The 26,067-nt window shown below is 42.7% G+C and overlaps 2 protein-coding genes across 2 annotated transcripts in view; one reads left to right on the top strand and one right to left on the bottom strand.

The window, feature by feature from the left end:
• LOC129446022 (NLR family CARD domain-containing protein 3-like) overlaps positions 1 to 15,239 on the bottom strand; it is a 64,716-nt gene extending 49,477 nt beyond the window's left edge. The window contains exons 1-2 of the mRNA XM_055206982.2: positions 15,044 to 15,239; positions 12,232 to 13,981 (exon numbers count right to left, since the gene is read on the bottom strand). Coding sequence (XP_055062957.2) covers positions 12,232 to 13,981; positions 15,044 to 15,080 — 1,787 coding nt within the window. The 5' untranslated portion in view covers positions 15,081 to 15,239. The remainder of the gene's footprint in view (positions 1 to 12,231; positions 13,982 to 15,043) is intronic.
• A 4,942-nt stretch (positions 15,240 to 20,181) lies between these two features.
• Positions 20,182 to 24,425, top strand: LOC141349196 (uncharacterized). Its single transcript, XM_073873783.1, has 2 exons — positions 20,182 to 24,140; positions 24,260 to 24,425. Exon 1 carries the CDS (start codon positions 22,660 to 22,662, stop codon positions 23,719 to 23,721), a length of 1,062 nt encoding a protein of 353 aa, XP_073729884.1. The 5' UTR covers positions 20,182 to 22,659; the 3' UTR covers positions 23,722 to 24,140; positions 24,260 to 24,425.
• Positions 24,426 to 26,067: the final 1,642 nt, after the last annotated feature.

The raw sequence follows: 26,067 nt of genomic DNA on the forward strand, positions 1-26,067 counted from the left end.
CAAAATGTTGTATTTTTGAAGAGAAATATCCATATTTCAGTGGTTAAATTAAGTAGAAAAAGTATATATATAATGAAACGTTTTTTCCCCATTTTGTTTGTTTGTTTGAAAGCAGAGGGTGTGTTCTTTAATTTAATATAATTTGTATGTTTATATATTTATAGAAAATGATTTTTCCTGCAAGGAATTTTGTGGAAATTTTGTTAAAATCACAAAAATGAAGGTGGGCAACTTTTCTCAAAAAGGCTGGCGGTGAATGAGTTAAGGGGATGATTTTAGCACTGCAGCACTATTGTGATAACGTGGTCGAGCAAACTACGGTGGTTCCCTTTCAGTCGGTCACTACGATGTCACGTCGTGACCGACGAATTGGGAACTCGCTTAGAGAGACCAATCTGCGTCGTAAACTACTATAACGCCAATGAACTTGGCATTGAGATATTTGCATAATGCTGGCACCGCCCCGCCAGGTGTGTATATAAGCCACAGGTGCAAATATGGAAATTAGCTTTTTCCCTTCGAAAGCCGGCATTATTTTTTTTGAGGTGGTGGGGGGGTTGGGTCAGGAGGCTGCCTCTATCTGAATGCCATGCGGGCTAGAATTTCCAAACATTATTGGATAATTCTTATAATTGACATTTCTCTGGGCCAATCGGAATCTTAGCATTTGCTGAATCTTAGCACTTCCTTCAGAATCTTGAAGACAGCGCGGTCCTTTGGATGAGAAGCACACCTGGCTACCACGCGAGTCTGATGAACACTTTTAACGTGAAGGAACCATCTTATTCAAGGTAAGTCAACTTTTTTGGAGCAAAAACAACAACTATTTGTTTGCTTGATTTAAATTAGCGTTAGCTACCGCTTGTATTGTATTTTAGGAACGAGTCAACGCAGAGTAATGCACAAACGTAGACCTTGCATAAAGTTTGCCTATGCTTCGAGCAAAATGACTAATGTTAGCTAACTTAGCAGGACAATTGTTAGCTAGGCTTATCGTTACCCGGGTGCTCTGCCCTGAGTTCCGAGATATACGGCTACTACTCGAATTCTGAGCTAACGTTACCCTGAGTAACTTCATTACGGTGGCTGTGGTGCGCGCTTGCGCAGACAGTCATTCGTGATGTGGGTTAATGTGACTGTTTACACAATAGCTGATGCGAGAGTAATGTTAAAGGAAAACCCATCGTTTTTCAATATTTTACTATGTTCTTACCTCAACTTAAACTAATTAATACATACCTATCTTTTTTCAATGCATGCACTTAATCTTTGTACATCGCGTTGTGAATATGTTAGGATTTAGCCTATTCCCATTCATTCCTTGTGGCTGTATACCTGGTAAACAGTCATTTTTAACAACATAGGGCTGTTTAGACAAAACAATCTGGCGAGTGTGTTGTCCTAGGCTAATACACCAACAGCAAATTTATGTATAATAAAGGGCTACATTTTGCATCAAAGTCTGTCAATGAAATCTTTACATTGTGTTGTTAGTTGAATTTACATTATGAACACTAGCACTTTGAGATTGTTTATTCAATGTTAGGAGCCCTACATATAAAATGCTTTATTATTATAATTATTGAACAGAAATGTATGTTGATATTCACTGCATATCAGCCATACAGTATGGAGACACATTGTTTTATCATACTAGTCCTATATATGATAGTTTGCAAGGTTATATTTTAATGATTTTAATTTACTTTCAGGCAATGGTTCTGGGCACTTTGGTGGAGCACTCACTGCCATTCCCCATGGCCCGTCATCGTCCAGGGCTTGACATTAACTTTTTGAGCAACTTGTCATTTGGACAAGTAAATTGGTGTTCCACTTGTCCATGCACAAAAGTCACTTAAAGATTTACGGGTAAAGATTTATAATATAATGTATTTTTTGTGTTTTTGCTAATCAGTGGCGGAGCAAGGGATTTTTCATAGGGGTGGCCAAGCACATAAAATCTCCATCATCCAACCTTAAAATACTTTTAAGTATTATAGGTGTGTTAATCAGAATAATGTATAACATACAATTGCTACAATACTTAAATTTTAATTAAAATGAATTGAGAATAACATATACAATTTATAATCATAATTTAACCTCATGTTTTTTTTTAACTATTTAATCAAATAAAACTTGAAATTTACTTTGAAACCAGGATTTATATCTCCCATTGCTGAAAATACTATAGAGACCAGAAAATGATGTGAATTTAGGCCACTGAAATGTATTTTACTAAGATTCATTTGGCTGCTTCTTGCTACTCTTTCTGAAGAATGATGCTATATCTGCTGCCTTTCTCTTCATTTTTCTCACATTTCAATGATTGTAGAAAAGTGTCACCTTTAATAAATGGACTAATCCGGTCACCCCTGTTATTAAGTACGAAATGGACTGTTCCAAAACTTTCCGCTAGAGTCTGTGCAGTGTCGGAGAATAGAGCAGGTGAATGATAACGGGAAAGGAGATCGGCTGAATAGTGTAAATTGTTATAGTTTAAATAACCAGGATTGATTCAAATCAAAGGAGGTTTTGTGGACTGTGCGTGTGCGCGCATTATACTAACCACACATCTATGCACATTTAATAAAGTCAACGATTTGAATACTTTGAGTGAGACATATTTGTTCTAACCGGACAAACTGTAGCCTTCAACCAAACACGGACTAGCAATTAAAGCAAAATAATAGAAGATTTTTCAATGATTGTCTGACATTAAAACACTAAAGCAAAACATTAAAACATTACATGTTTTAAAAAACGTATTAGAATAAATGTATCTAGATTATCTGTTATATATAAATTCAATCTTAAACCTAGCATTTACGCTGTAATGTTCGTGTGGGATTTTTAATGTACAGTGACGAACTCTGTCAGATTCAAATCAGCACAGTGCACACACACATAGTCGGGCTGAAAGAGAGATTCTCGTTATAAAACAGATTCTTAAACAAGATTTTAAGCCCATTATGTGTTTTTACCGAACGTTAGAAGAGAAAAAATACGGCTTTTTTGACACACAGTGAAGTCATTTATATTCATGCCGGAGCCTGAAGAAACATCACTCTCCACTCCCGCCCCTCCGTGTTCGGCGATCAGGTTTAATGCGCGCACAGCTTGTTTAGTGACAATAACAGTACATGTAAACGTGTGTCGGCGTGCCGCGCTCTCTGTTCAATATTCCGCTCGGTGTTTGCGCTGCGCGTTCTGCTCTGTCGTTAATGGCACATAACGTGAAGTAGCATTGTTTGAAATTTAACTTGTCCAGTCGGACAACTAATTTTCTCTTACACTTATCCTACAAAAAATCCACTTGTCCCGGACAAGCGGACAAGCCTTAATGTCGAGCCCTGTCGTCAACCTTGCACAGACGCCGGCTGAGGACAAAGTGGCTCTGTCGCAAGAAGCTTTCCCGAAAATCGGCAAAATATATATATATATATTTTCATTTCTGTCTGTCAGAAAATCACAAAAAATAGAGCTGCGGGTAACCCCCCTCACAAATACACCCCCCGCCCATGCGCACGACACTGTCACCTTTTTACTCTGAGGAGTTTGCAGGTCTGTTGCTCTTCTGGGAACGGTTGCTGAAGTTGATTGACAAGCAGTACTGACACAGCGGACGCTCGCAGTATTCCACTGCTTTGCATCTTTTTTGTTTTGAGTTTAGTGTGTGCGTTGCCTCTCCCTGTGCGCATCATCAGCTGAGCACCTAAAGAGTGATTTCCCTAAAGAGTAATACGTGAGAGCTCTGTGTCTTTTTAAAGACAGCCACTCTTTCGTATATTTGGAGATCGTCCTTTTCAGGATAGCTTTTCATCCGTGCGATCTTGGATGCGAGAAGTATAAGGGATCCAGTGACGGTCACAAGCGCTGTCTTCGTGCTTGGGCATCGAGCACTCCAAGGCTGCGTTTGTGGAGAGTTTTTGGTTCTCTCTATGAGAGCATAACCCTTCTTGGATTGCGGAGACGACTGTCGTTTCAACGGGAACGATGTCCGCGCCTTTGCAGTGTTGACGCCGCCACCTACCAGCCTTCTCATTCTCAGCCGGTTGAGGCTCTGGTGGAGACTGCAGAGTCGTGTTCTACGATTTCTGCCAAACCCATTGAACCTCCTTCTGGTCCCGTCACTTCTGCAGCATCAGGGGGGTGCCCAATTTTTTCCCTCTGAGGCGGAGTCGTCCCGGAGATGGCGGCCGTGCCCGCTCGAGCGGCGGAAATGGTAGAGTTGGAGGGGTTGTATAGACAGTCGTCCAGTTACGGGCGCTGCCCATCAGGCATGCGGAGACGCGGCTTCAGCCCTGCACACAATAACGTTGCTGCAGGTTCACCAAGCAAAGGCTTTAGGATTTACGAGGAAGGCCGCGACCTTCAGTCGTGCGATGTCCACCACAGTGGTTCAAGATCGCCACCTTTGGCTGTGTCTGGCTTACATGACGGACGCAGACGAGAACAACTTCCTGAATGCTCCTGTCTCACAGACCGGCCTCTTCGGCGAGCCCGGGGAGTCGTACAGCTCCGTTGCGCAGACTGAGGCGATCTCCTAGGTCGTGCCCCGGCAGAAGAGAGCTGCCCTTGGTCCTCCAATGCGGCTTCTCAGTCTGCCTCTCGCCATCGGCGTCCTGCGGCGGCCACCTCCGTTCCCCTTCTCGGACCCCATCTCGGCAGCGCAGGGGAACTGGTCGTCAGCAGCTCGCCCCGCCCGCTTAGCTGCTTCCTGTGAAAATCGGGAGTTTAAGTGGCCAGAGACGGGCGACCCGGAGTGGCAGAGGATCACTCTTCAGGAGACGGTGATTTTAGTCATCAGGTCAACTGGGAAGAGAGCAACTTTGCCACGTGCAGAGGATCCTTTTCTCAGTATGGAAATAGACTCGATCGATTTATTGGTGTGTTTTATAAGAGGGCACACCCAGTCAATTCTGACTTGCCTCTGTTTAGTTCGAGGGAAGAACGCGGTCCCTCTGAAACAATTTCAGAAGCTCCAGCTGTGACACTGCTCGAGACCGCTTCAGCGTTGGTTTTACGATCGAGTCTCGAGGAGAGTCATTTCTATTTTAACTTGTGGTCAGACCCAGCATTTCTGATAGCAAGATATGCCCCTGAGTCGGGTCTCCTGGCATTCTGTAGCATGCGATGCCCCCAGCACGGGATGAGCAGCCACGTATGACGGGCTTGCAGTCTCAGGGGTGTGCATAGCACCCCAACTGCCGCGAGCGGTGCGCTGTATATCTGTGACTTGTACGCTCCGCTATGGAGATGCGAGGGAAGGATGTATTAGCCGACACCGACAACATTGCGACTGTTGCGTTATTTACCGTTAAGGCATTTTTGCGCTCTCGTCACCTTTTGCATCTTGCTCGTCATCTCCTCCTTTGGAGTCAGAAGCATCTGAGGTCCCTTCATGCCATTTATATCCCGGGTACACTCAATACAGCGGCAGACGCGCTTCCCGAGCTGCGCGCCTCAGCGAATGGCGACTCCACCCCCAGACGGTCCAGCTAATTTGGAAGAAGTTCGGTCATGCGCAGATATACTGTATCTGTTTGCGTCGCCGGACGATACCCACTGTTGCCGGTTTATATTCACTAACCGAGGGCAGCCTCGGCGTGGATGCGTCAGCACACAGCTGGCCACGGGGGATGCGCAAATACGCATTCCCTCCAGTGAGCTTTATCGCACAGACGCTGTGTAGGTCAGGCAGCAACATGATCTCACAAAGTTCCGTGGGATAGTCACGGAATTTTGTGCTCATTTTTCCGTGGCATTCTCACGGATCTCCGCATTTTTCCGTGGCCCTGCTACGGACTGTCTTTTTCCGTGGCATTCTCACGGATTGGTTACTCAACTGCTTTTTCCTATTTTCAAACCATTTTCGCTTCGGTTTAGGGTTAGATTTGGTGTTTGCGTTAGTATGTCACTTTAAATATTGGTTTATACTATTTTTTCTTATTTATTCTTATATTTCTAAACTTTAAACAATTGTTGCCTGGCGTTGGGGTTAGAGTTGGGTTTGGGTAGGGATGTCATTTCATGTAAATCTAACCCTAAACCGAAGCAAAAATGGTAAGAAAATAGGTCAAAACAGTTGAGTAACCAATCCGTGAGAATTCCACAGAAAAAGACAGTCCGTAGCAGGGCCATGGAAAAATGCGGAGATCCGTGAGAATGCCACGGAAAAATGAGCACAAAATTCCGTGACTATGCCACGGAAATTCGTGAGATCAGGTTGCAGGCAGGATGAGTAGAGCCTTTTACTGGTCGCGCCTTACCGGACGATCAGGAATTGGTTTTTAGAGTTAATGCTCCTCTCGACAGCCCTCCCTGGCGGATTCCCCTGAGGAAGGACTTTCTTTCTCAAGGAGGGGGCACATTAGGCACCCGCGCCCCGACCGGTGGAATCTCCATGTATGGTCAATGAGCACGCGCAAGGTTTAGGTGACTTATCGCAAGCGGTATCTAACACCATCGACGCGGCACGACCACCGTCCACAAGACGGGCTTACGTGCTTAAATGGAACCTTTTCGTCACCTGGTGTTCTTCGCAACGCAAGGACCCCCGAGAATGCCTTATTAACATTGTGCTTTCATATCTTCAACACCGTTTGGAGCGTAGGCTGTCCCTACACCAATAAAGTTGATATCGCCGCTATTTCTGCTCATCACTCACTTATCAACGGCAGATCAGTGGCCAGCATGATTTGGTTATTAGATTTTAAGAGGCGCTCGCAGGCTAAACCCCTCGCGCCCTCCCTCTATTCCTCCCTGAGGAACGCCTCTACGTGGATCGCACACAAAGCCTCAGGACTTCAGATCACCTCTTTGTTTGTTACGGTGGTCAGCAGAGAGGGAAAGCTGTCACTAAGCAGAGGATGTCTCATTGGATAGTTGATACTATCGCCCTTGCTTATAATCTGCAGGGCATTCCTTGTCTATTTAATTTGAGAGCTCACTTTACTAGAAGTGTTGCCTCATTTTGGGCACTCGCTCGTGGTTCCTCACTAACAGACATCTGCAGAGCTGCTGGTTGGGCGACACCTAATACGTTCATTAGATTTTACAGTGTTCGTGTCGAGCCTGTCTCCTCTCGTGTTCTTTCCTCGTTAGGGGAAGCACTGAGAACAGGCTCGCTGGTCGGCTTGCAGCCTCCGACTGCTGCTCCAAACTGAGCTCAGTATGGAAGGCCATCAAGGCAAAAATGCGTAATAATTGTTTTGTCTTCCTCCGCTGCCTTGGCAGCCTGATGTTGCGGAGCATCCGCTGCCAGCCTCTCACTAGCTGCATCCTCGCGAACCTGTGTTTAGCTTGGGCATCCACATTGCGTCCCACCGGGTTCCTTTGTGAGTATTTTTCCGTGGGGTTAATCCTACTAGCCCATTTTTCCCTCAGCAGAGCACTGCTTTGCTTACACAGCTACGGCTGTCATTTATACCTCAACTACGGTTGACTTTCGCCAGACCAATAGCCCTTCACGGGGCGGTGGCTTCAGCAGCAGTCCTATACCACTCAGATAGTGCACTTCCCAGTCGCTGGCACTACTGTGGGGTTAAAGGAACATCTAGTGCCCGGCCTTCTGCCTTAAAACCTAATTCTCCTTATCCTTAAGTGGAACCGGAGGGCTTTACGCAGACACTGGAAGAGGTCAGCCCTCAGTGGCGTTTTGGTAGGGATTCCCAATTCGTCGGTCACGAATTGGGAATCCCTACCGTCGTAGTCGTAGTGACCCACTGAAAGGGAACGTCTCGGTTTTGGTCACACTTTCCGGCTTTCGCAGCGAAGTGAAGCTAATTTCCATATTTGCACCTGCGGCTTATATACGCACCTGGCGGGGTGGCGCCAGCATTATGCAAATATCTCAATGCCAAGTTCATTGGCGTTTTAGTAGTTTACGAAGCAGATTGGTCTCTCTAAGCGAGTTCCCAATTCGTCGGTCACGACGTGACATCTCCGTTCCCTTCCTTCAGGGAACGTGGGTTACATACGTAACCGAGACGTTTTGATTATTCACCGAGCCAGGTTGAGATCTCGCCCCCTGTACAAGCTGACGAGTCATCTCCTTATAAACTCATTGCATCGCTTTATAGCTATGTTCAATCAGAGTGATACGCATCTTGTGCTTAAACCACCAAGGTGCAGACATACTAATCCGTTACGACGAGCATGTGGAGATTGCATCCGTGAGACACGACCTACATGCCTTATGACACGTTGACACTGACATGAGCTGCTAGGACCCCTATCGCGAGGCGTCCTTATGCAAAGTCTGATCTATTTCTGTCCAGTGACAGCGAAAGTCTAAACCCCCACGAATTGTGGTGTGGAACGCTTTCTCCTCACTACAGAGGCTCGTGCACGACGGCTCTCCCCCTACGCTATATCTATGTGGCAGCGATAACAGCGAACCACGCTTTTATGACCGACCATTCATTTAATTCACAAACCTGTAATCTCTCAGATGCGGACGGCGGCGATAACAGGGAACCACACTTTTATGGCTGGCCATTCATTAATTCATAAGCCTGTCATTTCTCAGATGCGGATGGTGCTCGAGGCGCAACGCTTTGGAACTGTCCATCCAAGGTCCTGTATGATAGACACGTCTGACGTACATCAGATGATCAGCTGTTCGTCTGCGTCACAGATCACTCACTAGCGCACCTGTCAATACAGGGTATCTATGGATCGTTGAAGTTATCACCTCCCGTAACAATGATGCTCACTCGTGGTTAATCTACTCCATGTATGGATTAGCTCTACCCCGTGCATGGTCTTAGAGGTTTCTCATTTGACATTTGTGACATGGCCGGCTGGTCCCTGCCATCCACGTTGTCAATTTTACAGCTTCAACATCCCTACCTTGCGCACTACTGGGGTTTGTTGCATTAAAGGTGCGTAAGCTCACCTGTATGCATGATATGGTTTTTAATTATATGCATCCACCGTGCGCTTAGAGAAGCTCACATATGCACGCTATAAGATTTCGGTATACACTAAAGATGCGCTTGGAGAAGCTCAGCTGTATACACGGCTGTGTTATCCTTTGTGACACATACATTGTTGTTTATCTGTGTACGTTCACGGTGCGTTGGGTACCCACCCACTAATTCTGTGCACTGATTTATCTATGCGCATTCACTGTGCACTGAAGGGTTCACCCGTGTGCACACAATTTATTATCAGAACACATGCCGGCGCGCTCTAGAATCTTGCCGGCCTGTGCACTAACACTCTGTTCATCTATATGCATTCACAATGTACTCAAGTGTTCACCTGTGCCCGTGCAATTTATGGTCAGTACACATTTATGGCCAGCAGCCATATCACCCTGTAGCCCAAGACAGCTTGCGCACTTGGATGGGAGACCACCTGGGAAAACCAGGTTGCTGCTGGTAGAGGTGTTAGTGAGACCAGCAGGGGGTGCTCACCCTGTGGTCTGTGTGGGTCCTAACACCCCAGTATAGTGACAGGGACACTATACTGTCAAAAAAGCACCGTCCTTCGGATAAGACGTTAAACCGAGGTCCTGACTCTCTGTGGTCATTAAGAATCCCAAGATGTCCTTCGAAAAAGAGTAGGGGTGTGCCCCGGCATCCTGGCCAAACTTGCCCATTGGCCTACTAATCATCCCTCATACTAATTGGCTATATCACTCTATCTCCTCACCACTAGTAAGCTGGTGTGTGGTGGGTGTTCTGGTGCAATATGGCTGCCGTCGCATCATCCAGGTGGATGCTGCACATTGGTGGTGGTTGAGGAGATTCCCCGATTCATATGTAAAGCGCTTTGAGCACTGAGAAAAAGCGCTATATAAATGTAACGTATTTACGGTGCGCTTGGAAGCTCACTGACCTGTGCAAAATAATATTACCTACTGTATATGCATCCCAGATGCGCTCGAGGCCTCACCTGGGTTCACACTATTGTGGTATCTGTATAATCCCACGCTACGAGCGTTCTGCAGCATATTATAGTCAGATTGGCTATTCGTAAGCCTCGCAGATCACTCACTAAGTATGCCGGTTACTACAGTGGCTATTTGGATGGATCGTTGAAGCCATCGTGCTGGCTCACGCCTTCCTCAATAAGCTATGATGTTAGAACCCACCCTCTGCGAAGTTGGCTTCATCATGGGCTTGGTTTACAGGAGTATCTATTCTTGATATCTGGAACGTGGCCGGCTTTTCAGATTTTACAGCTTAGACGTCCCTGCCCTATGAGCGCAGGTTCTCTCAGCTTAACCATGCACGCGCATTCATGCACTTTATGTGTACATCGGGGTGCGCTCAGCGAGCTCACCAACCTGAATCTGGACTTACTTATTCTCGCACACCAGCAGCGCGCTGTGTGATCTCGCCGTCTTGTGCTATGTAATGTGCTTCCCGGTGCGTTTAATACCCCACCGTATGCGTGTTAACATTTTATATGGTCCTTACAGTTTTGTTTTAAAGCTGTGAATATGCTGGATATAGGGCCCCATACAGTGTCTCTCCGGTAAGGCACCTCAGTATGTTGTGTATGCACGGCGTGATGGGATTACGTTCCCCCATAGCGTCAGAAACTGACATAATGTGAAGTGAACCGTATTGAAAGGAAACGCTTAGGTTACTCACCTAACCCCGGTTCCCTGAAATAACGGGAACGAAGCATTGCGTCTCTGGCCGTGCTACAAACGTCTACGCAGCAAGTGTTATTTGGCTGCGCGCTTCAGTCAAATAATAACGAGCTCTTGACGCTTGATCCCGTGCTTATATAAGGACATGTGCCATCCCGCGCGTGGGCTCAAACGTCATTAGTCTGTATTTTTTACAGGCGTTTACCAATAGGCTTCAATCGCGGAGTAAACAGGAGTTTCCCTCATAGCGTCAGCAACTGAGGCAAGGCTTCGTTCCCGTTATTTCAGGGAACCAGGGTTACGTGAGTAACCTAAGCATTTTTCTCATCTGTGTCATGTTGTTTGCACATGTGATATCAGGAAGCAAGGTAATGTGAACATGACCACGAAAAAGTTGACGCGCTGTGTAATCGAGTTACCCCTACCACTTCTGAATATTTTACTGAGAATTCTAATCCAGTGCGAATTGACCATTAATATTACAGACGTCCTGTGGTAAAATTACATTACGCCATCTACCCCCGTAAAACTAATTCCGTCTGAATATGGCTTTTCACTATTTCCCCAGGGAGAGCATAAATTGACGCTGTGACCGCCATGGCTGATACCGTAGCTTGTTGGACATGGTAAGGCAGGGGGGTGAGGGTTTGCGAGCGAGCATACACATTGTGCTGAAGCAACAGAGAGGGGGATGGATTATATCTAGCTGTGAACTATGGCAAAATAACAAAACCATGGTGCAGAATTCAACGTTTGAAATATTGATGTTGTTCTAAAGAAAAATTATTTGCCACGTTTAAACCTCTTGACGCGCACTAGCTCAGGGGCGGAAAGACGTCAGTTTTTTTTAAAGCTGCTAACAATATATATATATTTATATAGCCTACTCTCTACAAACAATAATAATATTAACATTACTAAACATCGTTTAAAAGGTCTACGGGTTTAGCATCAGTGTATGATCTCTGTTTTGAGATACAGATGCTCTAGCATCATAAATATAGTATTTTGTTACAGAAGTCCAGATGACAACATGCAAAATATAAATGGGACTCCTTACGTTTCGGTTGGTATAACGATCACGAATCGAATCCAGTCTGTTTCAGATGTGTGAATAACCCATAAAAACTCTCCAATAAAGTACATCCAATGACCATTTTTGTCCACAAATGCGTATAATCCGTGAAATATAGATATATAGATATATTGTCCATTGTTTACATCAGATTTCACATGCACGTCTTAAAATAGATTATAACATACAATCTGAGGACTATTTACATTGTAACACTTGTATAGGAGATTACACTGGCGGTCAAACTTGTTTGTAAAAGTAGGCGGGAGTATAATACATAATATCCAAACAGTGCTGTCAAATATCGTGACGTCATCTGACTCGCTCATTCCTCCAATGACTTCATGCCATAATCTGGTCAATGTATGGGAAACACTTCTGACTAAATCTGTGTCTGTCTTCACTCCTTAACACTAAATATACAGACACATTACACTACACAAACTTACACCAACATAGCAACAACACACTGATTATCATCTGACATACAAACTCTCTTCATAAACTCATCTCTATTATTTAGTTTAAATATTAAATTACTCACTGAGCTTTTCTGGATGATTTGATTACTGGCAACAGCCTCTGAAGACATTCATCTGATCTATCATATTTATTCAGTTCAAACTTATCCAGCTTCTGATCTGAGTTCAGTAACACAAACACCACAGCTGACCACTGAGAGGGAGAGAGACTTACTCCAAAGAGACACCACAGCTGTCTTTTGCTCAGATATGTTTGTACCTCGTTCACTAGAGTTTGATCATTCAGTTCATTCAGACAGTGAAACAGATTGATGGATTTCTCTGGAGATTGATTCTCTCTGATCTTCATCTTAATGTACTCAACTATTTCCTGTCTGCTGTCAGATCTTCTTCCTGTCTGTGTCAGTAGATCTCGTAAGATCATCTGATTGGACTCCAGTGAGAGACCCAGAAGGAATCGGAGGTAAAGGTCCAGGTGTCCGTTCTCACTCTGTAAGGCTTTGTCCACTTCACTCTTCAGTAAAACAGTCATAGTTGATCTTGATAAATCTGGAGAAAATGAAAGAAAGACAAATAAAGCAGCGAGAAACTCCTGAATGCTCAGATGCACAAAGCTGTAGACCTTCCCCAGGTTCAGTCCAAACTCCTCTCTGAAGATCTGAGTACAAACTCCTGAGTACACTGAAGCTTCTCTGACATCAATGTCACACTCTCTCAGATCCTCCTCATAGAAGATCAGATTTCCTTTTTCCAGCTGTTGAAAAGCAAGTTTTCCCAGTGACAAAAGACTCTTGCTAACCTGTTGAAGATCTACCTCACATTTCTCATCATATTTCTGGCTCTTCAGTTTGGTCTGAAAGATCAGGAAGTGTGCAAACATTTGAGTGAGAGTCTTGGGGATCTCTGCTTGACTCTCTGATTCACTCAACATTCTCTCTAGAACAGTGGCTGTAATCCAACAGAAGACTGGGATGTGACACATGATGTACAAACTCCTGGATGATTTGATGTGTTTGATGATTCTGTTGGACAAACTCTCATCATTTATTCTCTTGATAAAATACTCATCCTTCTGAGGATCATTGAATCCTCGTATATCAGTGATCTGATGTATACAGTCAGGAGGAATCTGATTGGCTGCCGCTGGTCGTGATGTTATCCAGATCAGAGCAGAAGGAAGCAGATTCCCCTTGATGAGGTTTGTCAACAGCACATCCACTGACGCTGTGTCTCTTACATCAAACAAACTCTGATTGTTTGAGAAATCTAGAGGAAGTCGACACTCATCCAGACCATCAAAGATAAACACAACTTTATAGACATCAAAGTCTCTTGATCTCAGTTCTTTTGTATCTATGAAGAACTGATGAAGAAGATCCATCAGACTGATATTTGTGTTCTTTATCAGATTCAGTTCTCTGAATGGAAGTGGAAATATGAAGTGAAGATCCTGATTTGCTTTTCCTTCACTCCAGTCCAGAATGAACTTCTGTACAGAGACGGTTTTTCCAATTCCAGCAACTCCTTTAGTCAGCACAGTTCTGATGTGTTTGTCTTGTCCAGGTAAAGCTTTAAAGATGTCATTACATTTGATTGGTGTTTCTTGTGTCTCTGATCTTCTGGATGTTGTCTCAATCTGTCTCACCTCATGTTCATTATTGAGGTCTTCACCCCCTCCCTCTGTGATGTACAGCTCTGTGTAGATCTCATTCACAAGTCTTGAGTTTCCTTGACTTGATATTCCTTCATTTATTCTCTGGAATTTCTCCTTTAGTCTGGATTTGTGTTTTTTCACACACAAAGGTGCAAGTTCTGTTGTGTAAATGAAGAGAAATGGATGTGAATGCATAAAATATGTCAAATCGAAGTAAATGAAGGTAATGTACAGGAATGTGTTTGTTTGCTCTAGCTTTTTTATTCTCCGGTCTCTATCGAAAAGTAAATAATGTCTACCCAAGCTTTCTTTGGAAACAGCTGTCCATGCACCTCATCATGTCATGCCTAGACTACTGTAACTCCCTTAACTTTGGAATTTTGCAATCCCAAGATCCTCGTCTACAGATCGCTCAAAATGCTGCAGCTAGATTCCTGACAGGAAAGAGGAAATATGAGTATGTCAGCCCTTTTCTGAAATCTCTACATTGGCTTTCTATAAATTTTAGGATTGAGTTTAAAATTCTCCTACTGGTGTATAAATCTCTAAATAACCTGGCAGCTTCCTATCTGTCTGAGCTCTTACATATACCCTGATGAAAAATCCAGCTAAGACCAGCATAACCTGGTGAGCTGGTTTTAGCTGGTCTCCCAGCTTGGTTTTAGCTGGTTTTGCTGGTGTAGGTAGCTGGATTTGCTGATGTAGCAAGCTGGTCTAGCTGTGTTTTGTTCACTTTTTAAGCTGGTCTAGCTGGACTTAGCTGGTCAGGCTGGAAGACCAGCTGGCAGACCAGCATGACCAGCTTTGTCAGGCTGGGAGGACCAGCGTAAACCAGCTAGTTCCACCTTAAACCAGCTACCAGCTTATGCTGGTCTAAGCTGGATTTTTCAGTAGGGTATACTCTCCTTTCAGAAGTCTCAGATTCAAAACTGAACTTCCCTGTACTCAACTAAAAACTAGGGGGAATCAAGCATTTTAAGTGGCAGGCCCAACCTTATGGAACAGGCTCCCATTTCATATTAGATCGGCTTCCTCCTTGTCTGAAAATCATGTCTCAAAACACATCAAGGATATTCTTAATAGACCTTTAAGTTTCTCTCTCCTATGTTTTTATTTTGTATTTATTTGTTTCTTATATCTGTGTAGGACTTTGGTTGGCCTGGAACCATGTTTTAATGTCCTATAGAAATAAACTGAACTGAACGAGTTATGACTCTTACTGGTCTGTAGTTTATCAGCGAGGCTTGTCTGGTTCATCTTCTTCAGGACGTGCAGTGTGATCTTCAGAAGCTCCTCTCCTCTGATCTTATCTTCATCCTCCTCTCTCTCAGAGCATGTTGGATAATCTGAGCTCAGTAGTCTCTTGAAGATCTTCAGCTCTTTCTTTATCAGAGAGATGATGTTGTATTCAAGATCCTGAATTCATTGTTCAAACACAGAGTTTTATTCTATTACATGTGTGCAGAAAATGTTGTTGCTAAATATTCAGCTGGATTCACAACAGGTGCACACACGCACGTACGCACACACATACACAAATAATCCTACCTGGAAAACAGAGTCTTTGTGTTTCCCTTTGACGGTTTTTGTTTCATCTGTTGTGTTACTGTAATTTAAAATACAATAAATATGTACATGTAAGAAAATTCCAACATGTAATACCCCACAGTAAACACAGATGAATTTGTGTATTTGTCAGTATTGAAAAGTTTAGCATACTCAGTGAAAAGGTGAATATTTACACATCTCCCCAGAATCACAGACTAATCCAGTTAGGAGAAAACAGACTGATGAAGTGATTTACTCCTCTAACCACTAGACTGATCCTCACCTCACATCTACACCAAAGTCTCCTGAACTGAAGTTAAGTGGTCGATCTATTGATGCATCACTCTTTATAGATACACAGCTGGGTTCAGCAGATTCTCTAAATTAAACGTAATTAAACATAAAATAAAATAAAAAAATAATAGTAGACTAGTCCCTCTTGGTTCAATAACATTAAAATTGTTAACATTAATTAATGTGTTAAAGGGATACTTCACCGATTTAGCATTCAGCTTTGTATCTGTAGAAACCCGGCAGTATTACTGAATGACCATGTTTCCCTCCATCATTTCCCCCTGAGAGGAGAGATATCTGCATTTTGGTTCTGCAAAAAAGTCCTCCGATGATGCAAAAATCGTCATATTACATCATCGGAGGACTTATTTGCAGAACCAAAATGCAGATATCTCTCCTCTCAGGGGGAAATGATGGAGGGAAACATGGTCATTCACTAACAGTGTTGGGAAAGTTACTTCCAAAGTGTAATACATTATATATTACAAATTACTGTCATTTGAAAGTAATTAGTTACATTACAATATTACTGTCTCTGAACTGTAATGAGTTACACTACTTTTGCGTTACTTTTGAGTTACTTTCATCAAAATAACAGAAGTATGACTAGGCATTATAAAATTTTAAAATGTAGTTTGTTGCTGCTTATAAATCTAGTTATGTGTTGGCCCTCGAGCTTTGAATAGGCACTGAAGACTTATGGCAAAATACAGTAACAATCACTGTCAGAATCATAAACATAGACAAATGATCTGGTAAAAGTCTGGTAAATTATGGTACACATACCAAACACAATAGAGCCCACTATAATGCAACATATAGCCTAATAACATGGCAAGACACGCAACCTCTTTTCATTTCTATTCTTTAATTCACTTTTAATTCAGATTCACAGCACAAACCTGGCATGCACTGGGTTGACACAACTTATCAAAAATTGCTATTGGAGGATCAGGCCTCAAGGAATACAGCTCATTTCAGTACAATATAAGGATTACATGTAGACTAACATATAAAACACAGCCAAACAGAGGAACACTGCTTTTTGCCAAACAATGAATATAGGCTCCCATACAAAGGCTGGTAAAAACTTTAAACTGTGATGTTTAAATGTATTATTTAGATAACCATGTTTAAGTCTTCACTGATGTTATGTTGTTGTTTAGGTTGCTGTTTGTAATAAAACTGTAGATAGCATAGGAATAGCCTAGCAATCTATTATGTATATGGACTGTAATCATAGCAAAGCTTACCTTGTCATTGCTGGTGTGATATGGATTTTACTGGCAAGATTTGTAAAAGTATATTTACTTCTGAGGTTCAAGCAGCACAGGAGCCCGATAGAAACGTTCTTTTGCTTTTACTTAGTGCTCTTATTCGCAAAATTATGCGTGTGCGCGCTACTGGACCTGATTGCGACCACTTTAGTCAATGCTTATAAAGGACTTCCCAGATTCGGCTCTTTAAGAAACATGTCTATTTGACGCGCACCGCGTCCAAATCGCATTTCAAATACAACATTAAAGTAAAAATGAACATGTTGCATACAGCACGTGGAAACAGACATACGCTGCGTCCCAAACCGCCCTCCTCCACACTATATAGTAGGCAAAGAGCACGAGAAGTAGTGCTTTTCGCCCACCACATAGTATGGAAGTAGGCGGTTTGGGACGCAGACACGCAGTCGCAGCTTTTTCATGTGTGGATGCTGGTCGCGCGCATTGGTCAAAAATAAAAATAACACGGTCTAATTTTGAAATGCATTGTTGTAACGCGCTCGTTACTAAGACTGTAACGAGTAAAATATTAACAAAATTTTATTAGTAATGCGTTACATTACTGCGTTACAGCAAAAACTAATATATTACTGTAATATATTATATTTTGTAATGCGTTACTCCCAACACTGTTCAGTAATACTGCCAGGTTTCTACAGATACAAAGCTGAATGCTAAATCGGTGAAGTATCCCTTTAAGTGTCTTAAAGTAACACCAAAAAAATTTTTAAGAGATTTTATATTTAGTAATGAACTGTGTACCCTTACAAGGTCTTACCCATGGTCTTACTACAGTTAAAACAAAAAACATGGTTACTGTAGTAAAATCATGGTAACCACAAAATAACCATGGTTTTAGGGGTGGTGATGGCGCAGTGGATAAGACAACGCCTTTGGTGTGAAAGACCCGGGGTTCGAATCCACTGTGACACACCATTGTGTGCCTGAGCAAGACACTTAAAGGGGTCATAGTGTGAAAATTAGACTTTTTTATGTGTAAGTGCTATAATTGGGTCCCCAGTGCTTCTATCAACCTAGAAAACGTGATAAAGATCAACCCAGTAACTTAATTTGAGTAAGCCATTTTCTGCAAGCATGTGAAAAATTAGGTTGTTCAGATTTCGCCTGATTTGTGAGTTAGGTAGCAAGGCGAATTATAACCAGTGCTTTAAGTGGGCCGGAACGCGCCGGTACTCAGTACCGCCACTTCTAAAAATAGCTCTTGAGCGTACCACCACCTCTCCCTGAGCCCAGAAATGAAAGCGTCAGCGTAAGTTCTACCAGGAAGACTCTAATACCACGTCATTCATTCATAAAATCGGCTTACCAATCACAGCTCAATGCCGACTATTTAAACGCTGAACTAACACTCTCTCCTGCTGCCCGTAGGTGTCGTAGCTGAAGTTCGTTTGCTCGATGCTTAGTGCAAACCAAACGTTTCCAAAGCGATTGTTACTCGTCCACGCAGAATCGGATGTCAAAACGCTCGCCCTTCCTCTGCTTATTTGTGAATTCAGTATGTTTACTCGGCCCGCAATGTTTTCGTGTCAATTTAACCTTTCCCAGGATCTCTCATCCACGATATGCTACTCGTCTCATTTGCCGCTCGTTCTCACAGACTGCAACACAAGGTTACGGTAGGCGTGTTTGACCAGTCCCTTCGAACGCAACTCATCTTTGCCAAAGACCCTTATTTAGGGAAGCTCGCAAAACTTGGCACAAAAACGCAAGGAATGAGGCCGCGTTTCATTTCAATGAACAGATTAAAATACAATGCAGTCCTGTTAAGCGTAAACTGTAATCGACCATAGCAACTCACAGCACAGGTGTCACTGATGATTGCCTGAGAAGTTCGGCCGCAACAGGTGTCACTTATCATATTGATTGCCTGAGGAGTTACGGTTCATGGTAAACACCGAAGGGTGATGTCTTCCTAACTAAAATATCTTTGTCTTCTCATCTAAACGAGAGTCCCCACACGAAGGCTCTTTAAAGCAAATATATATATTTTTTACGGCATTATTCCTCCTGAAAGGCGATCGCGTTTCAACAGCACGGCATTAACGCGTGAGTAAGTTAACGTCAAAAAGACCCCAATCCAACTGTCTGTTTTCTGTGCGTGTTTGTTGTAAACAAATGGTGTAAAACGTGTAAACGACAAAATGGTGTAAAATCATATGTGTCTGCCTAAGAAACAAGGTAAGGTCACTGCTTTTCATAATTTTCCTGAATATGTCTAATCTATACAACCTTCCCGATATGTGCCTACCTGTTCCTACCAATTTACGGGACATATTAAATGTTACCTACTATATTTGTCAGTTATTGCAGTCTTTGACCAAAATATACGGGATGTCTTATTTTAGTTGTTAATGTCATTGTTAATGTCACTGTTAACATCACTATGCAGCCTGCTCAATACTGACGATGGGCCACATTGGCATACTAACACGGGAATAAGCACGCAGTCGTAACGCTCAACTTGCATTTCTTGCGCAAATTGCGAGTGATTGTCTGGTTATGTCGGTCAAATGTACAATTATCAATGTTTCGTCCGACGACCGTCGGAAACGCTGTCACACAGTTGAAATCAATTGATTGCATTTCATAAGAATTGTGGCATTAAATGTACTGTCATTTTAATTTGGTGTGAGGTAAGTTACATTAATTATTATTTTTTTTTATCATTATATCGCAGCCCGTGAGATTGCCGACACGATAGTACTGGGAATGTGACAATTTATTTCTTCTATTTAATATAGCAATGCTGACATCGCGGGTATGCGCATCGAATAAAATCTGCTTCCGGCCGCGCGGTACTTTTACAATGCGTCTCATGCAATATTCAGTCATCGTCGCAAGGTTGTAGTATGTTTTCACTAAATACGACAATAAATACGTCTAGTCCGAACACCGGAAGCGTTTGATATTTTGAGTATTCAATTCGGAGGTGTTTTTAGTTCACAGCAACGGTTTAAAACTGAGTGTCACTTTCAACCGGTCGATGTGCTTCCACTAAACTCTGGACAATAATGAAACGTAAATGGACCACAATATATATCTTTTATCTTGGTGCTGAAACATGGTAATGGTATGGAGGAGATTGTATTTAAATAAATCGCGAAAATTTGCATATTACGTTTCTTGTTTTAGACAACAGTGAACGTCATGTCAGAACGTTCACTGCAGGCATTCTTCTAAAAATAATGGTTAACATGGGTCTGATGCCCATTCTGACTAAAACAGCAAATGTTTATAATTTAATTTGAAAGTACTAACAAGTTATACCTTCTGTTAAAATTTCATGAACATATCTGATAAAATGAGAAGTTATAAGCAAAAACATGTAAATAAGCAGCATTTCGGTCACACACATTCCATAGACATCCATATAACTTTCCTCTGATTTCTAATAATAAAAATATCATAACTTTCTCAATCTTCAACGGATTTTTCGTCTGCAAACCTCTTAAAACTTTGTTGCACATCACTGATATCTTAGCGGTCTGAAAATTACCTTGTAACAGGGAATGGAACTCTCTCTCATTGATTTTAAACCCAGCGTGCATTTTAACCACCCTAGTGCGAAGTCCACGCTACATGCATTACAAGTTCAGGTGCAACGAAGTCAAAGCATTACTCGTTTATTGAAAAGTTTCTTATGAGGCAAATCATGCTATGCATATTGGTGTTGCAACTGCAGGTTATGTAAGAATGGTATGTGACAACATGCGATTGACTTGTTTATCCATTAAAGTTTAACTTAATTATGCTGAACATTTTCAGAGACTTTAGGTGAAGTCTGACTCGCAGTATGGTCTAAAATATGTTCTCTAAAATTATTTGAGGCTACCGTGTCAACACAATCACATCCCGTAATGTTCTGGGATCGCTCCCGTAAAGAGAACCTAGTAAAATTGCCGAAAGATGCACGTTTAAAGTTCTCTGTGTGAAACGATGCGTGCTCACTATACGTGCTGCTAAAGCTGAGATCATTCACCTGCATGACAGAGCAGCGCATCACGCGCTCCTCATGATCTCATTTAAAATACGAGTTACGAATAACTGGTGAACTTCTGAAGCGCTTAAAAGTCAAGCATGTGCAGGACTTTACATGTATCACATGTCTTTACGGGTTTTCGCAGTAAGCATGATTCCGAAAAATAATCGGCAGAATAAATGACCCAAAAGTCTAATGATTCCGGACAAATCCTGGAAGCATTTTCTGTGTAGTATTCATAATCTCTGCGTGAGAAGGGCAATTGATGGTGTCGGCTATCATTGATCGTGGTCTATTGACATAACCTGATCCCGCACCTTCTAGTAGTTTCAGGATTTTAATAACACTCCAGTCAAGACACTAAGCATTCAATTGCGTATTGTTCGTTCACATTTAGTTCATACAGTTTAGATTAATTTACTTCCATATTTTCTAATCTTTCTAGTCTATAATTATTAATCTTAAAATTCAATAACCTTAATTTCTTTGTTTTATCAATTTCATGTTAATGTTATGATTCTGTTTTCCTAGGTAATTTTTTTTTTTTTTCTTTTTCTCTGCCATCAATACACTTGAAATTTAAAGCCATAGCCAAAAATCGCATCTTTTACTACATAAATACTTTGAAAAGTAATACACTTGAAATGCAACGTTTCATCAGTTTCTATAGCTTTAAGCTGCATAATGATCAAAGTACGATCCAGCAGATACTGGTGGTGGTGTAGGTTACTCAACCATGTCTCATTTCTCGCTAAACTTATCTGTGGCATAGCGCGCTTTATAGGAATATTGTCGCTTTCCATCACAGCCTCCGACATAGCATACGCAGCCTTTCTCACTATAGGGTATATTGTTGCCCCATTGCATGGCTCTCGTGACCTCCTTGCTGCGTGGCATATCATTGCCTGTATCCAGCATTCGCAGTCATACTGCTATACTGCAAATTGTTGATGTGTATCATGGCCTTCTCGCTAATCAGCATATGGTTACATTATGTCCTGGATACCACAACCGACTTATTACATTGCTTATGGTGCCCCGCATCTATCCTCCGCAGCCTTTATTATGATTCAGCATATCGTTGCCCCGCATCATTGCCTTCGCGGTCTTCACGCTACATGGGAAGTCGTTGCCCCGTAACGTCTTTGTTGCATACAGCATATCATTGCCCCGTATCTTGCCCTTTCCGGTCTTCGCACTAAATTGCAAAACGTTGCCCTGTAAGTGTTTTCCACGGCCTTCTCGCCTATCGGGGCTATCGATCGATGTGGCTTTACACATCGCCTATCGGGGCTATCGATCGACGTGGCTTTACATATTGCTTATCGTGGTTTTACACATCACCTATCGGGGCTATCGATCGACGTGGCTTTACACATCGCCTATCGAGGCTGTCGATCAAGTGGCCTATCGTGGCTTTACACATTGCCTATCGAGGCTGTCGATCAAGTGGCCTATCGTGGCTTTACGTATTGCCTATCGGGGCTATCGATCGACGTGGCTTTACATATCGCCTATCGTGGTTTTACACATCACTTAACGGGGCTATCGATCGACGTGGCTTTACACATCGCCTATCGGGGCTAGCAATCGACGTGGCTATCATGGCTTTACACATTGCCTATCGAGGCTGTCGATCAAGTGGCTTTACGTATCGCCTATCGGGGCTATCGATCGACGTGGCTTTACATATCGCCTATCGAGGCTATCGATCGACATGGCCAATCGTGGCTTTACACATTGCCTATCGGGGCTATCGATCGACGTGGCTTTACATATCGCCTATCGTGGTTTTACACATCACCTAACGGGGCTATCGATCGACGTGGCTTTACATATCGCCTATCATGGTTTTACACATCACCTATCGGGGCTATCAATCGACGTGGTCTATTGTGGCTTTACACATTGCCTATCGAGGCTGTCGATCAAGTGGCCTATCGTGGCTTTACGTATCGCCTATAGGGGCTATCGATCGACGTGGCTTTACATATCGCCTATCGAGGCTATCGATCGACGTGGCCAATCGTGGCTTTACACATTGCCTATTGGGGCTATCGATCAACGTGGGTTTACATATCGCCTATCGTGGTTTTACACATCACCTATCGGGGCTATCAATCAACGTGGCCTATCGTGGCTTTACACATTGCCTATCGAGGCTATCAATCAACGTGGCCTATCGTGGCTTTACACATTGCCTATCGAGGCTATCAATCAACGTGGCCTATCGTGGCTTTACACATTGCCTATCGAGGCTGTCGATCAAGTGGCCAATCGTGGCTTTACATATCGGCTATCGGGGCTATTGATCGATGTGGCCTATCGTGGCTTTACACATTGCCTATCGGGGCTATCAATCAACGTGGCCTATCGTGGCTTTACACATTGCCTATCGAGGCTATCAATCAACGTGGCCTATCGTGGCTTTACACATTGCCTATCGAGGCTGTCGATCAAGTGGCCTATCGTGGCCAATTGTGGCTTTATACATCGCCTATCGGGGCTATTGATCGACGTGGCTTTACACATCGCCTATCAGGGCTATCGATTGCTGTGGCCTATTGTGGCTTTACATATCGCCTTTTGGGGCTATAAATCCACGTGGCTTTACACATCGCCTACCTGGGCTATCGATCGTTTTGGCCTATCGTGGCTTTACACATTGCCTATCGGTGCTATCGATCGTTGTGGCCGATCGTGGCTTTACATATCACCTATTGGGGCTACCTATCCATGTAAAGCCTACCGTGGCACTTTACAACGAAGCATATTGTAATTCTTATCCTATTCCTTTTGTGTGAATCGGACATTAAAGTGAATGCCTATGCCTATCGTGGCTTTATTTTTGGGGGGTTACAATAAATTGCTGTTGTAGCTTAAGAAGTCTGATTCCTTCTTAACATTTTCTTTTGTTTCAGGATTGACATCTCTTTGATATCCTAGCAATCAAGCCAGTTGATCTATTTCACTTTTGGGGGTAGGCTCCGCCCCTGCCTTCAACATCAGGCAGGATCTGCCGGACTACAGCTAGACCCGGACGAAAGGCGGGGCATATGCCAAAATCTTATGAGACTCAAGCATCTCTTTTATTTTGAGACTGATTCGAATTTCTGTCTTTTAATTTAACATGGAATAAATGTCATTCAAACGTTCACTTGCCTTCTGAGTCTTTATGGTAGAAATGAAAGCGTCAGCGTAAGTTCTACCAGGAAGACTCTAATACCACGTCATTCATTCATAAAATCGGCTTACCAATCACAGCTCAAAGCCGACTATTTAAACGCTGAACTAACACTCTCTCCTGCTGCCCGTAGGTGTCGTAGCTGAAGTTCACCTCCATCCTCCCCACCACCACCAGGTTGTTCCCTGTTCTTTTGACCGGGGGTAGGCTCCGCCCCTGCCTTCAACATCAGGCAGGATCTGCCGGACTACAGCTAGACCCGGACGAAAGGCGGGGCATATGCCAAAATCTTATGAGACTCAAGCATCTCTTTTATTTTGTTACTGATTCGAATTTCTGTCTTTTAATTTAACATGGAATAAATGTCATTCAAACGTTCACTTGCCTTCTGAGTCTTTATGGTAGAACGTGCTTTTAGCGTACCGGAATGCTCATTTGCACCTCTGTTTAAATCAGAGGTTTTAATCCTTTGGCTGCGCTGCCGCTTTTCAGAGCGATCCTCACAATGTACACTTCCTAATTCGTCCCACCGAGAGCAGAGACTACATTACCCATACACCCTTGAGTTTACAAGTTAAAAGCGCATGCGTCGCCTTTGCTGTCAGTCAGCCTCAACGTGGTGTGGAGAGGTGTGACTCACCATACCCGTCAAGTATCCCGTTTTGGCCGGGAAAGTCCCGTATTTTACCCTTCTTTCCCGCCGTCCTCCCGTATTAGTATTTTCCCTTAAATCTCCCGTATTCTATCCTCTGTAATTTCGCACACAAAGGTTGTGATCTATAAAAAGATCCTAAAGATCGCTAAAGGTCCACTGATTCCGCTAATCCACTTCGTGTTTTCCCGCCCGCCCCGCAGCATCTCTGTGTGCACTCTCTGCCTGGAGGACAGTTTCTGAAGTTTGTTGCATTAACAGGTAGATTAATTACATTATATCAGCTGTTAAACCGCAGAATTACTCATTTGGAAGTTTGTTTATGTATTTGTAAAATGTAAAAGTGCTAACAACTTAGCAAGCAAACAACAACAAAATATCCACATTCTTACTATTATCGCATGTCTAAAGGATTTAATGTTCCCGATCAGATCTAAGTTAATATAAACACTAAATTTGCTGTTGTTGGCACACTTTGTAGGCAAAAAATACAAAAAGCACAAATGCCTTCACAAAATAAAGACAGAGAACGGAAAGGGAGGCTGCTTCTAAAGGCAGTTCAACATTGCAAACATGGATTCAAAGATCCATCAAGCCAGCCGGTAAATCATATTGCATATTTTTTTTGTCACACTTTAATTCTTGTTATTATATTTCCCATTATAATCACTTGTCTAAGTTGATGCTAGTAATATAACACATATTTATAATACTTTATTAAAACCATACTAATAGTAACATCCCCCTTAGTGCCCTTTTTGGTTTGGGACACTGCCCAACGAAATTTCAATGAATTTGAACGACGCGCACAGTAGTTTTACCACCCGCAAAATGGAAAACAATGGGAAAAAATAAAGTGACGACTTTCTAGTTTTAAATTGTCAGTATTTTGTTATTCTTGAACCCATAGACATGGTCTTGGTGTCATTTTAAAGTTTTTGTTTTTAAGCTTTAATCTGAACAACTAGTTTTAGCATTTGATCATGCTGAAAATTTTACTTATATATCTACCTTTTGCACATTTTATGTATGTTCAATAGCTATTTCTAGCCCAAGCAAATCCACAAACTTATATAAGGATTTATTATTTTTTACATATAGGGTCGTCTGTTGACTGCTGAATATAAAACCCCTTCAATATAGAAGCCCAGTCAGCAAAAAAAAAAGAAAAGAAAAATAGAGTACCGGCACTTCTTTTGGGCCACTTAAAGCACTGATTATAACAATACCGCCCCCTTTATCTGCACTATCCAACCACAGCACTGCCATTTAGTGCAGAGAGAAAGGAG

Source organism: Misgurnus anguillicaudatus, chromosome 12 (genome assembly GCF_027580225.2).
Source record: "Misgurnus anguillicaudatus chromosome 12, ASM2758022v2, whole genome shotgun sequence".
NCBI lineage: Eukaryota > Metazoa > Chordata > Actinopteri > Cypriniformes > Cobitidae > Misgurnus > Misgurnus anguillicaudatus.